Source organism: Pocillopora verrucosa, chromosome 5, assembly GCF_036669915.1.
Source record: "Pocillopora verrucosa isolate sample1 chromosome 5, ASM3666991v2, whole genome shotgun sequence".
Lineage (NCBI taxonomy): Eukaryota > Metazoa > Cnidaria > Anthozoa > Scleractinia > Pocilloporidae > Pocillopora > Pocillopora verrucosa.
The window spans coordinates 22,375,885-22,391,630 of NC_089316.1; the positions used below are offsets into that span (position 1 = coordinate 22,375,885).

Below are 15,746 nucleotides of genomic sequence, written 5' to 3' on the forward strand. Positions count from 1 at the left end.
GTAATAATAAAGATGATTCTCCGAACTTCTTTCAAAGAAACTTGGATAGTTTTTCTTTTATAAAAACTGAAACTAGTATGCCGGATGTTCTGCCAACAAACATAAAATGAAACGATGGACCTAAACTACCTCTGATTTGAAGACCGGAGAAATGTTTTCTTTGAAAGAAGCTCGCTGATCTCAAAATTTAACTTAACATTAACGAATAAATATTTGGAATTATTTTGAACAATGTTCGACGAGAACATCTATTAATTGATTAACCAGATAAATAACGCAATATGGAAAAATATATTCTCTCTTGATAAACACTTTGTACATTCTCGGTCCAGTTTCCCCAGCGGGCTAGCCGCCATATTACCCGGCATGCCTAGCATGACACTGTGGTTGGGCTGTATGATAATTTATTAATAAGAAAGGCGTACGTAACTTATCACAACGAAATCAGGAGGAATGTGTCATGGAACAGAAAAACTGATGATCTGAGCATTTTGTTTTTGGTGTATAATACGAGTGTCGTAAAACCGAACTAAAGTAATTGCAGCGGCCTATCAGAAGAAAGGCACATACTTTTAAGAACCATTGACAATTCATGTTTAATAGTAGTGGATATTTACCGAGCCACGAAGCCACGAAGCAACGAGGTAAATATCCACCACATTCACCGACACTGAGGTGAATAATTGTTTTAGTATAAACCACACAAAAACCAAAAATAATGGTTCATTTCTGTCAAAAAATGGTCGGAAATTCAGGTTTTGACGCACGATTTTGTCTCCGTGGGTGCTCAAAGATAAATAGTACTTGCTAATCACTTCCAAACCAGCCAATCAATGCGCAATAAAATCACTATTCACCTGTGAGATATATACTGATTAGCTACGAGCTCGGAACATCAATTTAACCCTCTTTTGCATTCCACCTGATTTATCTGTTGGCGTATGGGTCAGAAGTCGAGTTTCTACTTTTCAGTCAATAGGAAAAAATCCTCCTTAAATCAGATAAAGGCTTCCCTACTTTCATCTTCAGTAAAGTTTATTCCCAATTTCTTCAGTCTCAGCGGTTATTTTTTAATAAAACGTTTACTCAGTTTGTTCTGGTTTATGATAACTGTTCAACTACTTTTATACAGCAAAGCAAAAGTGAAAATGGCTTATCAGATAGACAAAACAAGCTTAATAGACTTACTCAAGCATCAGTGGGAGCGTAAAGATAATACTTTCGTAAGGATATCAGCCTTAAGCACAGTTATGGCAAGAACCAACTGGATTCCTGCAGTTCTTTTTCTCTTAATGAAGAACTCGCTACAAATCTATTTATTCCTCATGTTTTACGCCTAATTTAAAGCTTAGAAGAAGCCTTATTGGGCAGTCGCATATTTTTGTGTTATTTTTACAAAGCCACAGAATAGAGCGGAGCCGTCAGCGCGCGCGCAGCGAGGCACTAAATCTATTATATTTGGCAACACTTATTTTAAGTCCTCTAATGAAAAATTAGGTGCAATCGACAATGTACATGTTGCTCTGACGCGCAAAATTACATGGATGAAGTCACGATAACTGGCTACTATGTTACCGAGAAAACAAAGAAGGTTTTCGTTTGTTAAACACTTGCATTTCATCGAAGGCAAGAGCGACAAAAAAAAATGGTATATTAAGATATGCATATATTTTTGGTTCGACAAGTCGCCAAAGCAGTTTCAGCTGCTATGATGAGTTTCAAATGTTGAAGAAAAAAGTTAAAAAGGTAGATGCAACAGTATTTTGACTTCAACCTCAACATTCTCATCTTTTTATAGGAAAATGTTGTATATATGGTTTGTGGAAAATGATTGCGCTATTGTGACACATTGCAATTATTGCCAATCGTGCTCCTAATTGGCTGAAAGCATTTCGGGTTCGATAACCAATTTTTTTAGCATGCATATCCGGCTTTATAATTTTTGCTTTTAGAGAAGCCGAAAATTTATTAATCGAGTCTAGGAAAAATAAAATTCATTTCGGAATGATTGTTAATATTTCGATCGATATCGTTTATGTGACTTTTGAGTACGTGAAATACGTTCAATCCAAATTATAGTTACTAAAAGGCAGGTGAGGACATGAATAAGAAAAGACTGCAAGCATGTGCACGGCTAAACACGACGGGTAATGTTGACAGGTCCTTGAATTTTAAGGATATCGGCTAGCGACTAGTAACTCGTGACTGGTATGTTAGTGGTATAGCATGTAAAGACACTCTACAGTAAAAGTGTTTCTAAATACTGACTATATCATACAATGAACGCTTACCTTTCGGTGAAAATAAATGAGATAAGAATAAATACCTTTTCTTGTTAAATACAAGCGTAAACCATATCTCCGAATTCGTTGGAATACAATATTCCGGTGTCAAAAATGTTTTTGAAAAATATATTGATCTTTCTCCTTGTCATAAACAAAAGCATTGACCTCTTACGAAGTAACAATGACATCTTACGTGCTTGACAAAATTTCAGGATACATAAACGGATGGATGCGCATTTTCTCCAAAACGCATGTCGAGGGGCTTAGAACCCTCTAAAAGGCAACGCCATTAATTTTTGCCTTGTTTTTAATCGCTCTTTTCCTGCGTGTTTGCTCACCCATGAGTTATGGTATCAAGGGAGGCTATTCCAGACGGTCTTAATGGCAGGAACGTGGCTGGTGCCATAATCTTCATGATTGGCTGTGTAAATTCGGTCGCCATTGGTCGAGAGAACTGCATGGCTTGGATGCCATTGGTCAAAGGATTTGCCATTGTAAGAGAGTGATTTCTTGGCGTTGCCGTAGTTATGGGTGCAAAAACCGATGTGCATACAGTGGTTGAGTTAGCAGAATTGTTCTGAAGATCTGGTCTGGGTGTGTTGGTTATCTGAAAGGCAATCTGTGGTGCAAAGGAATCTTGTTTGTTTATGCCATTTGTTTGGGTCATTCCGTTGGAATTATTTGAATCCGGTAGACACACCATGGGGTAGGGCGGCGACCAGTGGACATTCTCTGTGTGGCCGTTAATCCCGTTTTGTCCGAGTGACCTATCCTGGTCCATACCAGGATGTGTCATTCCTCCATTGGCGTGGCCGTTCATGCCATTCATTGAATGCATCCCACTGATAGCATTCATTCCGTTCACATTGTGACAGCTGATGTTGCCCAAAGTGTTAATACCATTTATGGTGCTAATACCTGCTAAACCATTGATTCCGTTGATGGCATTGTTCCCGTTCATTAGGCTCATTCCATTTCCCAGACCATTTCCCATTCCATTCATCCCGCTCATCCCATTAACAGCGTTCATCTGTGCTATGCCGTTCAATCCATTTACCGCCCCAACGCTTCCAAGCCCGTTGACGCCGTTCAAACCGCCCATGCCATTCACGTTGACGTTTAAACCATTGAGATCACCAGCGATTGCGTTCAAGCCATTGAGGCTGCTTGCAATGGCAAATCCACTCGGAATCACGGGGTTGTATTTAATCCATGTCGGTGATACGCGAGTGTACACGGGCTAATTGGAATTGTATAGAGAAAGCATAAGAAGAAGAAGAATAAAAATAAGCGGCAAACTATATTTTCATAGACAAAAAACTAAAGGTGTCGTTTAGCTAAATGGTGCCGTAAGGACGAGACAGAATTCTCTTTTCAGTAGCGTTTGACAGTAGCTTGAAGTTTCTCTTCGCCTTTGTGAGAAGTTATAGCATTTACAGCAAGTCATGTTACCTAATAGGCTATATTGTAAAGATAAAGAAACTCAAGTTCCCTGTGTCTAAAACTACACAATTAAGGTCATAATTCATGTGTACACACCACATGGTATAGAAAAGCGCAGCTTGTTTTGTTGTATAGCCACGAAAAGTGATTATATCATAGTATCTCACCACTTCATTTTTGTGTCCATTTTCAATGTGTCCAAGTTTTCTTTTCTTAGCGTCTGGACCTTCGTTTCCATTTACGTCTGTTGTACCGTTGCTCTCTTTCTTGACGTCCTCGTCGCTTTGATCACCAATCACCGATGTGTCATCATGTTTTCTCTTGCGTTCCTCGCCCACTGTTCCATTTTCGCCATTCTCTGGGTGACCATTCTGTTTTGATTCTGTTTCTGATTTCCCATTGTGATCCGTGCCTGCACGAAAATAAAAAAATGGTTCTGAAGCTGTATCTTGATAGAAATTGCTTGACTCAAACTAATTGCAATTGAGAGCCTTTAAATGTCTGTGCATCCTTCTCTTAGAGTTAGGAAAGTGGTATTCTTTTCAGTTGTGAGAACTTTGTTGCATATCACGTTCAGTACCTGAAATTACATTAGGAAATTAATTACATAGGATATTAAAGTAGACTTTATGTCTTTGGCTACGAACCGTTTTGTGGCGTACCACGATGTTCATTGTCATTCTTTTCCACGCTCTGCACAACCTCCGGAGCCTGCGTGGGTTTTTCGACAGGTGTTGGAACTTGTGGCATGGGATGCGGATTGGGCAGCTGTTGTGCAAGGGTCTGAAGAGTAGTAGGTAGTGCTGTCTGACCGTTGTGTGGTAGAGCGAAACCAATTTGAGCTTGAAATCCATTCATCTGAGGTGCATTTGGAATCTGCTGCTGAAGGTGTTGCACGTGCTGTTTTGCTTTCTCGTGCGCCGCGCGTTGTTCTTTCTCCGAAGCCGCATTGCGCAGAATCCTGTTAATGGAACTGACACTCGGTACATTGCTCTTGTCACAGACTCCGTCACTCAACAAGTTGTTTCTGATCTCCCACGCAAAAATACAAGGGTTTTCCTCCTTGTACGCGAGAATCTTCGACACCACTCGTGGAGTAGCCACTTTTGGTTTACTGCCTCCGATCGCTCCGGGCCGAACCGAACCTGTCTCATAATATCTTCCGAGAATTTTGCTCACACACCCGTGGGACACGAGCAGTTGACGGGAGATCTCCGATGGTCGGACGCCACAGTGAGCCAACTCAACAATTCGGTGTCGCATGTAGTCCGGTAGGGGTCGGCCATTGACGAAAACACCTCCGAGTTGGTTGACTCCACCCGGTCCTTCGTTGGGATAAAATTCATCAAATCGCATAAATTTCAGTTAAGTTATGTTTTGATAATAAGGGCTAAATCTATGAGTAAATCTATCAGGTGATCTTAAGTTTAACGCCAATCAGGTATGGTCGACGTAGTCAACGATACCTGAAAAAAAAGTAAAAAATTCTTGTATCTCCCAATGGGATGAAGGAGGAATCTATTTTTTTTATAATCATTATTATTCTTGGTCCTACTGTATCAAACCTTTGATAAACCGATTGTGTAGAATGGTTACCATTCTTATTAAGTAAGAATGGTCGAATGATCTCTTGTGATCTCTCCAAAATCTACTACTTTTCAAATAGTTCGCCGAAAAAACTAGAGTCAACGTAGAATTTGCCTGTTAGATGGCAACTAAATGAGCTGACTAAAGCAAATGTTTTTTCTTTATCCGTGATAAATTATGGTTGAAAGATTATTAAACTAATTTAGACAATGTTAAGGCATATCTAAACAAGTGTTTCAGACGAAAGAAAATGAAAAAAAAATGAATAAACTGGATATCCAACTTCAGTTCACTAATACAACTTTTATTCCATATCTTGGAAACGCAATTTGAAAACAAGAGAATGAAAACAAATCCGACTAAACCTGTCAATAGCTTCTCCTTTGTCCGCGTTTATTTTCTCTGTAACGAGAACTACTTCTCTGCGTAAATTTGGTCAGCGATTTTAAGGAATAATCTCTATAACTGGACGAAGAGGACTGTATGTGAATGATTAACATTTCCAGTTTACGTTCAGTTATGATTAAGTATTCCGTTTTAATCTGAAATTTGAATCTCTAGATTTTATATTTCTATTTGGTTAAAGGATTTTTTTTAATGACATTTGAAATTAAAGATAGAAAACGGCAAAAACATGGTTTGTTTGAAAGACCGTGATCAAAATTCCTCAACAGTCTGCCCGCGTGGCTAATTTACATAATTTAGATCATTTCCTTGTAAACAAAAACGAAAGACGTTACGATTGAACTCAATGCCTTTTAAAGTGATTCAGTCACTTTAGAGAAAGGCTATCCTATTTTGATCCTGCCACATTAAAAGTTTTTCTTTTTTTCAAGGAAAAATTTCAGTATTTTAAAATAATGCAAAATTTGATTCGATTCCGGCCGACGAATCAAAGATCATTTAGTAACCGACGATACAGCGGAGATCAAACGAGATTAGATTTCCTGTCAACGCTTGCAATGATATGATTTTTTACTACAGTGATATTTCTTGAAGGAAAAAATGACACAGTAACAAAATCTCTATTTTACCCAAAACAAATTCGGGTGTCCCCTTTTTTTGTCAATCAAAACAACAAGAAATGAAAATTTCAGTTCAAAAATACTTCACTATTTATTGCCTTCTCGGAAGTATTTGTCGTTGTATTAGTTTAGGAGATTCGTCTATTGTGGTGTCTCAATTTAGGAAAGACGTAAACTCGAGGGTTAAACCTAAAAATTTCAAATCTAAACATGACCAGATATTTGGGTAATTAAATATTCTATTGTATAACTGGGCTGACAACTTAATCGGCCTTCAAATAAGAGCATAAACTTCCTCAAAATTAATTTTAATCTGACAGCTACTTCGCCTGGAATTTTGATTTCACAGCATTTTGTCAAAATATTTCAAAAGATGTTTGCGATAAATCCTGACCGTTTGTATAACTACGGTGAGTTTGCATGACAAGCTAAGGAATGTAATGAATAAATAAATCATTTGGCAAGCAGCTAAACCAAGCGGCTTTTAAAAGAAGGAAGGGATATTTTTTTCCCATCGCTCAAGAAATTATAGAAAATGTTGATAAGATAAAGAATAGTCTACCTCTGTGGGGCATCATTGATTCGCAACTCCAACCGGCGACTCTTCCACTTAATTCTCGGATCGTGTTCTGAAACAATAGCAGGAATGCCATCAAATAGATTTTACTAGCGATTGTTCATTTTCCACTTTTAAGAAAAATTTAAAATAACAGCAAACCAAACTCACTTAATACCTTAAATGTTTCATAATGTTTCCTTTTCCATGATGATCTAAATGTGAGAATTCTATGAGCCCGTTGTTAATCGTCTTGTTATTGAGCGGTCATATTCCCGCTCGATTTGAACCCATCTGGAAAAATCTTCGCCACCCGTAGCCAGGACTTGAACCCGACTATTTACCTATTCCCTTATATGGCACACACCAGCAGGTTTAGTTAGTGTGTTAGTAGCAACACCGCTTACCACATGCCATGGGGGCGTAGAAAAAATGTCGAGAATTTGTAAGAAGCTTCTTGAAAAATAAGTCTGTGGAAAATGTCAGGAAGTTCTGTCGAGGTGAAATAGGGCATAGAACATTTCTTTTCAAAGTTCAACGTTATTGAAAAAATGAGGTAATACCGAAATTTTAGAGCTGTGTCGAACACAACAGTAAATCTAAATATTTATTCAACGCGGGGCAACCACTAAAAATGAGAACGATCTTAATCACTGTTTTCAGAGTTGCCCCAAATTTAAACCTCTTCTTTTTTCATTTTAAGGATGCAATTTATGGCTTTCAGAAAGACTATTTTGCTCTTGACGGTACGATTTAAGTTTGAATTCAGGAACCTGTCGTTTTTGAAACTACAATACAGCCATTTTTTTTTCTCTGTCAATTTGCTACTTTGTTATTCAGTTTTAACAAATGAGTTGAAAATGTTAATTGACAACCGTACAGAGTTCCTTAAGCTGACATTTTGAGTGGTAGCCCTTCGTCAGAGCGAATCAAGGTGTCAAGGAAGCAAGTTTCTAAAGAAACTATGTTGCTGCGTCGGTTGGGATATTACAAGATAATTAGCTTTATCAATTGGGTTGATAATGTAAATTGAATACCGTGAAAAGTTCCTAAAGCTGACATTTCGAGTCTTAGCCCTTCGTCAGAGCGAATCAAAGTAGATGAAGAAAAATTGTGATATTATTCAAAAGTAAAACACTTTTCTTGATGGATACGATCTCCTGAAAATTTGCATCTACTTCACGATCATCTGTATCGTACAGTTGACTCCATTTCTACATCGTCTTCCGCAAAGTTGTTTGTTATGTCTTCAGGTCTATTCAGTGTTATTTCGATAACCACTGACTCATGAACCATCAAATTAACCTTACGCATAAGTTATACATAGAAAAACGGGAAGAGGATTTTAACTTTAACTGACTCAGCTTTTCTTAGCGGCTTTGATTCTCGTAAGCAGTCGTCTTTACAAAACGTTGCGTGGGAAAAAAATAAAGAAAAAGAGAAATGTAAAATGAAACATTTTGAGAAAATCCGCCTGCCCTTTTTTTTTCTTTTTTTTTTTTTTTTTTTTTTTAATTCAGCGGAGAATTTCAAAGTGGAGATTCCGGTAAAGGACCCACTCCAGCTAGGTAAGACCATTTTCCTATACGGCCGAAAGGGCTTTAAATATCTCGATCTGTGGCAGGACATTTTCCTCTTCCACATTCAAATGCTTTTAACGCACCACTTTTCCTTATAATCAATGTAAGAAGCTTACAGCTTTTGATTAAAAAATAGAAAGAAATTCAAACTGCTTTATCTGGTTAAATAGGCTTTTCCCGAAAAGAAATTCGGATACATTGCGAAAACACTGTTTAGCAAGTGTATTGTTGCGGCTTAAGAAATCTTTTTTTGTATTCCTGATGGAGAGAAAAACTTGTTTTTATCCTAAAAGTGTCCGAAATTTAGTGAGAAGAACAAATAGTAAAAATTAAAATAAAATAAGTTTAAATGCTTCGATGAATTCCAGGATATAATTCTAGTTCTTTGCGTCTCGTCGCCATCGAAGTGAACTGATCACTAAATGCAGCTGTCAAAATGGTAACAGAGATGCAATAACTAATTCAGGCAAAAATGTGCTCAGTCGAATTTGATACAACATCGCTTGTAATAAAGATATTTTGTAACTAAACATTATATGAACAAAGAAGTTAGAGAAAGCTACTCGATTTCTTTCCCGCTCAAATTAGGTAGTCTAACATGAATTATTGTTTCGAAGCAGAACGACCCAGGTGTTTCTGACGTCATGCTTACGGACAAGTGGCAAGGAAAATAAACTGGGTCAAAACTAGTTTTAAAAGTACTAAAGTAGCTAAAATAATATTTTTTGTTATTGTAAAACAAAACGCAAACGCCCTATCGTTGTAAGAATTTTCAAAATTCGTCAGAATATACCTTTTTTTACCTTCGATCCCTTCGATGCGTCTCAGAGAGCAGCGGCTGTCTATTATAGCTGCGAAAAGTTCCTTTGGAAATCCTCAGTTTATGAGGGAAAGCACCCCAAACGTTTGCCCTTACTTTGGTTAGCTGTCTGAGCTAAATCAAAGGCATCTGCTGATGCACGTAAATCGTATCAAGGTCGGATTTCGTTGGTGAAATTTCAAACGAAAAGGTTAGCCTGTGTGATCGGCCTAACCAAGTGAATCAACTGATCACTGTAATTGTCTAAAGCAATTACACCCGAGTGCAGTCCACCACTTTACCTAACCATTACATCATAACTAACATGGGTCACAAAACTCAAATGGAGAGAAAAATGAAGTGAGCAAACTAAATTACTCTCTAGGTGACAGGCCGATAGAGGGCATGCACAGTAGTTCGCTCATGTTTGCTTAGAGAAACTATTACTTCCATTGTCCATCCGTGAAGAAAACAATATATGATGTTTTATACGCCTATGTTATCGCATCCAACAAACTGAGCAACAAAGTTACAACAGTGCAACTGCTGTTTTATTGGTTGGCGAAATAGGTGTCTAAATAAGTAACACCAATTTAACGATTGAATTTATAATTAGTTAGGATGGTTTTGAACCCGGTGTGTCAGTTCGTGATTTATGACACGTTACATAGGGTTGTAACCATATCTCCGAAATCTCCGTGTCGCCTGGCCACGAGTGCTTTGAAAGTCCACATGACCCCTTATTTCATCGAACTCGGTCAATTATGTTGGTCGGGTGACTAAATTGATTCCGCAACGAAAGTCCATGCTCGTTTTTCTCATCGAATAAAATTTGAATTTGGAAACGAAAACAATGTTTTAACATGAGTAAGCTCCTTCGCGTAAACTTGTAGAATTTAAGTAAAAAATAAAAAGCTATAGGGAGGTATTATATCCAGGGGTTGAACTAGCTAGGATTATTAATAATTCATGATGATTGCCTTCGAGGCCATAACTAGGTCTGTTGCCTTAGAGCGTTGTATGAAGGGCATCGTATTTTCCAACGCTAGTGACCAGTAAGTTCTTTTATAAACGCTGGGCAATTTTTTGTCTCATTTTATCGTCAAATGCTTTGGGTACAAGACAAACTCTTTGTGGCAGTTACGAATAAGTGAGGTCAGAACATTTTAACCCGAAATCAAATCATGTTGACACAGAAAAATTGGTACAAAGTGTCCTTCAAATGGCAGAGGACAAACAAATAACCTCCGTTAAGAAACTTCGCCTTCTAATGTCGATCGCTCTAAAAGTCGGCTAAAAATTAAAGTAGGAATTTTTTTTTGTCAATAGAGAAAATGTCTTCACATTTGTATTCATCGAAAGTTCATCTACGTGACACAACGGTTATGAGTACTTTCAGGACGCGTCCAAGCAAATGGAAATCTTACCGAGAAAAGTTTGGATAGCGCGCAAAATTTGACTTCATTTCTGCTGTTCCTCTAATATTTACACTGAGTCATATGGTATTTTCAAAGATTATCGAGGATAATTGGGAAAGAAAATAGACACTTGTTTCTCTTTGGTTTTGTCACTTTGATCAATTCAATACAAGCAATTTACCTGGTGGTACAAGAGAGGCTCTGATCAAGGATAATAAATACAAAAATAGCAGGAAGTCCTGTCAAGAAAAAAGTCAAAATGTGTATATTTGCTTACCTTTATTTGGGATAAACTGGCCTTGTTGAATTGCGAGTCCAAAAATGCCATCCGAAGGAAGGGTCGACCAACTGTTCAGGAAGAATTTGAACGGCGCTGTTCAAGACACCTTGCTTACTAATTAATTACTGCCTCCAAGTAAACATGGCTCTCATCTAGTCCTGATTCTATTTCAAATCTATCTTCTAAGCTACATTTTTTCGTATTCCATAACATTAGATCATAGATACCCAGCGAAGTCAGATATTGTTAATTCTTTCCGTGTTGATTTGTGAGCATAAATGATTGTTGGATAGAGTTGTCAAGGCCATACTGGCTAGCGCCCATCAAGATATCTCTGTCTTGGGTTTCAAGAAAATCTCAACAAATTATATGCAATGATTTCTCTTTTCTTCTAAAAATCTGGCGAAAGATAGCATCAACGTATCTCATTCTTATTCTCTAAATAACAAGAAAAATTCATTTCTATCCCTGGACTGGTGTAGTTGAGTTCAAACGGGACGTTCTGATTATAAGTAGCTATCGGTTCGCAATTCCTCCCTAGGAAATTTCCGCAATAATATTTTTGCAGCTACTTCGCCTAGTGCAATGAGAAATAAGTCTATTAACTCTAAGTATATTTCGCCTTACCTTGGAAGGGTCGAATCCTGTTTTTCAACTCTTGCCTACTTCCTTGAGTTTTTCCTTTTTTTGAAAATAACGTACCAAGAAAAATCTTGACTTCCAGTTCCTAAACGGGCAAACCAAGCGAAGTCGCACTGAATTACCAGACTGTCCAGATGATTTTACTTCATAATTATCTCTCTAAGCGTTCTTTCCTTGGCACATCTCCGCAGAGACGAGATTAAAATCTAGGACTAAAGTTGCGCTAGAGGTGAGTTAACGACCAGTCACACATGAATGGACATCTTGAAAGGAAACGAAAGCTTTGATGTAAATTTAATGCATTCGCTCTCAAATCTCGTGGCTGGTGACCAGCAACAAAGCAAATTTCTCGTGCATGGAGGGTGAAATCGAAAAAGATGGCACCCGGGGAGGTGTTAGTAAGGGACCGTTTGATTCCAGATGCGATCAAACGAAGCAAGCTTTAACAAATAAATTAGCGGATCGAGAGAAGAGGCTGCGCTCGAAGGAACTTCAAATGCAGCGTGTGTTAGAGGCACAACCCTTTATGGGATCAAAAGTTAAGCACCTGTTTGAAATATAAGCAATTTATTTTGTAAGCTTACATTCTCAAATTCCGATAATTTTGCCGATCACGACCAGCAAAAACTACCATTTACAAACAGTGTATGCCTGTGTTTCACGTTTAAGCACCAAAGGAAAGATAAAACTAGTCTATTTGCAACCTAAAACCTAACAATCACAACTTATCGACCCCATTTCGCCACCCAGGAAGGATAATCAGGGTAGATTTTTGCCGCTATTTGATACAGTTCAACTACTTGCAAAACAGCACTTCGCTTCAGTGAGTCTCATTGAGCCTCCAGGCGAATCAACCACGTTTTACACGAGCGACAGTCACGATCATTCATGTACATAATAATATATACGAATATTGGCCTTGAAAGTGTCACTGTATAAAATGAGCCAGTCTCTATCAGTCGCATCAGAAAGAGCGAATTCCCAGGGAATCTATATAAAGCCCCCATACATGTGGGATCATCGAATTTCAGATACCGAGGATTTCCCAGGTGGTACTACCTAGGGGCACGGGCAGCCCACACACGGCGACACAAAGAACAAAGGAGATTATTCCAGAACGCGTGTGATTGGTTGGCTCAAGGTACCGCCAAACTTAACTCTCCGTGTGGTTGTTAACCCCTAAAGTCAGCTTTGTTCAACTTCTACCTAGACGAAAAGCTCCTTAGAGCAACACCTTATTGGGATTCTTGAAAAAACTTGAGATTATTTCTTCCAAGACCGCATTTTCTAATTGTTCAGTTTGATGCTTCATGGTAACTCTTCCATGTGAATGCACAATTTACTCAAGCAAGAAGAGTCAAGCATGCATAGAGCGAGCAGGATTTACGCTGCATTCCATAGAGATGATGTGGCTGTGTTATCGACTTGAATTCAACTACATTCACAGAGACAAAAGAAACAATCCCAAGGTATATTACCTTCAAAGCGAGAAACTCCCATTCTGACGACTTTCTTAATTTCATCGACACTTTTTACCTCTACTCATGGGAATCAGAGTTTGTCATTAAAATATCCCTGTTCTGTCTGATTTCTCCTAATGCAGAATTCATTCAATTTTTTGGACGAAAACGTGCTTTTATCTCTAAATCAGTCAAAAGTCTCCTCCATCGGTGGTTTAAAGTAGAGTCCATTTTCAGAGCACATACTTTTTTAGAGGCCAATTTTCATTTACCATGAATTTCCGACAACAGCGGCCGCAGCAAATTTTAATTTTTGGAACAAAACTTTCAAACGTTCCTCATTCTATGGTTTACGAAGGAGCCATAACCGTGTGAACGGAAATGTGAATAAGCTGTCCATATACTTCACAAGGCCAGAAACAAAGGTCCCAAAACTAACAGTTCATAGGTGTTCACTCGGCTGAACGCAGCTGATACCGCACCATTTAAGCCCACTGAACAATCGAGTCGCTGTGGTTACTTATGCGGGAGGAATAAGCAAATCGGTATTATTTTTGAACAGACGCTTTTTATTTTGCACAATGATCGCGTGATAAGGATGGGAGACGAAGAGAAAATTTGAGTTTCAAGTTTCTTCCATGTAGGTAACAAGCTCAGAGATGGCTGTGATCGATTTGAACAACTAATGGTTCTACTAATTTTTATTTGAAAGTGCAGTTATGGCAGTAGGAGTCTGGGTAACTTCCTCAATTAATTAAAAAATGCACAATTTGCTTAAAAAATTTCCTTTGAGCGCACTAACTAATCAAGGGAAGTGATTCCATTTTGTTGACAGAAAAAAAACACAGCTTTATCGACGCACGTTGCCTAGGAGATGGTCTTTGATCTGTTGATCATTCTGTGTAAACAACCTGTTGCTTAAGTGGACATGTTATTATTATGTAACAGGTGAAAACATGGCTGGTACGTTGTTACACCTGTTAAATTTATTACACGCTTCGATGAACGTCGTTGCTGACATCACGCAGTGAACGGCGGTGAGGTTTTGATGCGTCTCCGACCTAAACAAAGCAGCGTCCAAATGAAAAGCGGAAGTCTACGCTATATGCTTAGCCGGAAGTGGTGCTCAAGTCTCGCGCAGTCTAAGTGATAGCTGGATACAAAGTATGGTTCACCTGTAATACGAGGCTGTGATGACAAAATGATGATTTAGTAAATAAAAGGTTCTCAGTGGGTTAGTATCTTTAATGGTTGGCGGTCAAGGAGAGGTAGTTTGGACTCTTGGCGGCTAAATTTTTGGCCATTTGATGGTCAACAGGTAATTTTTCTAAGTGGAACTTAACAGTTCGTGACGAAAAATGAAGTTTTGATATTTCTCAGCAAGACACAATTCCCGGAATACTTTGAAAAATAACATTTTTCAATGCTTTAGCCATCTAAAACAGACCCACAGCAGTGCTTCTTTCCGATACACAGACGCCATTTTAGTTGCTCGTAAGGAATGTCTGAAGGATTTGACGGATTATATTAGTTTGCGTTTTGAACGGGTGACGTTTGCTCTTTTGACGGTCAATGAGTTAGATATTTGACGGTTGACGGTTAACCTGATAAAGACCTTCAGATAAGTGATACGTCAAGCCACTGGACTGAGTAGCTTGTGGGCTTAACAGTCGTTTCACACCAGTTAGGAGCGTTCGTCAATAATTGGATCCGTCGTGTCGTACCCATACAAATAAAGTATGTTTCCATGTCAAAGATTTCTTAAGTTGGATAACAACACAATCTGGGTTAAATAAGTTTTGTTTACGCGGCATCTATTTTTAAAACGTGACCACTCAATTTTAGGCCCTGTTTTTGTCAAGAAGGTCACAAGTTTACATAATCCACATCCATTTACGCGCTTGCGCGAGACGTATTTCGTTAGATCTCCTAGGTTTCATCGTCACTGAATTTTTACAACCATGAAATGAGGAACAAGTAAGCCACCGAGTTAAGAACTATGGGCAGCTGTTTTAAGTTTTGTTAAAACCAACATCGTGGAAGCAAAGTGTGGTGCTATTTCAGTTTCTTTGCACTGAGTTAAAACGAGGCCAGTGTGTTGTGTTCTTTGGCAAATCATTTTACTTCTACAAAGGCCCCCTTTCCACTAAGGAGTGTAAATGGTTACCGGCGAATTATCTGTCTCTCATCTAGTGACTACACATATATGAAAATCATATAAATCTGCGGTTCAAGAAATGAGCGATCTTCGCAGTAATGAACACTACTTAAACATTAGTGAAAATAAGTCCTGGAAAAAACATTAGGCTTCAACGGGATTTGAACCCATGACCTCTGCAGTACCGGTGCAGTGCTCTACCAACTGAGCTAAAAAGCCAACTGGGAGCTGGTTATCATGTTGGTCTGTAATAGGGCCGTGAAGTTGTGAATCGATGACTGTGAATTTATGAAAATCACATCTAGGCGAGCTGCGGTTTAGGAAATGATTATAAAGCGATCTTCGCGGCACCGGCATCGCAGAGGTCATGGGTTCAAATCCCGTACAGACCTGAATTTTTCTCAGGCCCTATTTTCACTACTGCTTAGGTAGTGTTTATCATTGCGAAGATCGCTTTCATCATGAGTCGCTTCATGCTGCTGAAACTGGACCACTTGCTTCAAACAGAGATTA

The 15,746-nt window shown here is 38.5% G+C and overlaps 1 protein-coding gene across 3 annotated transcripts; it reads right to left on the minus strand.

Moving 5' to 3' along the window:
- Positions 1–1,680: 1,680 nt before the first annotated feature.
- LOC131770581 (uncharacterized) lies at positions 1,681–11,814 on the minus strand. 3 transcript variants are annotated; one of them, XM_059086300.2, is made up of 6 exons: positions 11,601–11,814; positions 10,971–11,041; positions 6,903–6,969; positions 4,376–5,053; positions 3,896–4,140; positions 1,681–3,525 (listed from the first exon to the last, which is right to left on the minus strand). In XM_059086300.2, exons 2-6 carry the CDS (start codon positions 11,019–11,021, stop codon positions 2,620–2,622), a joined length of 1,947 nt encoding a protein of 648 aa, XP_058942283.1. In that variant the 5' UTR covers positions 11,022–11,041; positions 11,601–11,814; the 3' UTR covers positions 1,681–2,619. The 3 variants fall into 3 exon arrangements, with proteins under 3 accessions (XP_058942283.1, XP_066023754.1, XP_058942284.1); XM_066167657.1 differs by lacking the exons at positions 10,971–11,041; positions 11,601–11,814 and adding an exon at positions 9,280–9,316; XM_059086301.2 differs by lacking the exons at positions 10,971–11,041; positions 11,601–11,814 and adding an exon at positions 7,075–7,212.
- Positions 11,815–15,746: the final 3,932 nt, after the last annotated feature.

Coding starts and splice junctions, on each gene's coding strand:
- LOC131770581 (XM_059086300.2), bottom strand. CDS start 11,021: ATGGCATTTTTGGACTCGCAATTCAACAAGGCCAGTTTATCCCAAATA. Junction 5,054..6,902: donor ATCAATGATGCCCCACAGAG/GTAGACTATTCT, acceptor ATCCCAACGAAG/GACCGGGTGGAGTCAACCAA. Junction 4,141..4,375: donor TCGTGGTACGCCACAAAACG/GTTCGTAGCCAA, acceptor ATTTTCGTGCAG/GCACGGATCACAATGGGAAA.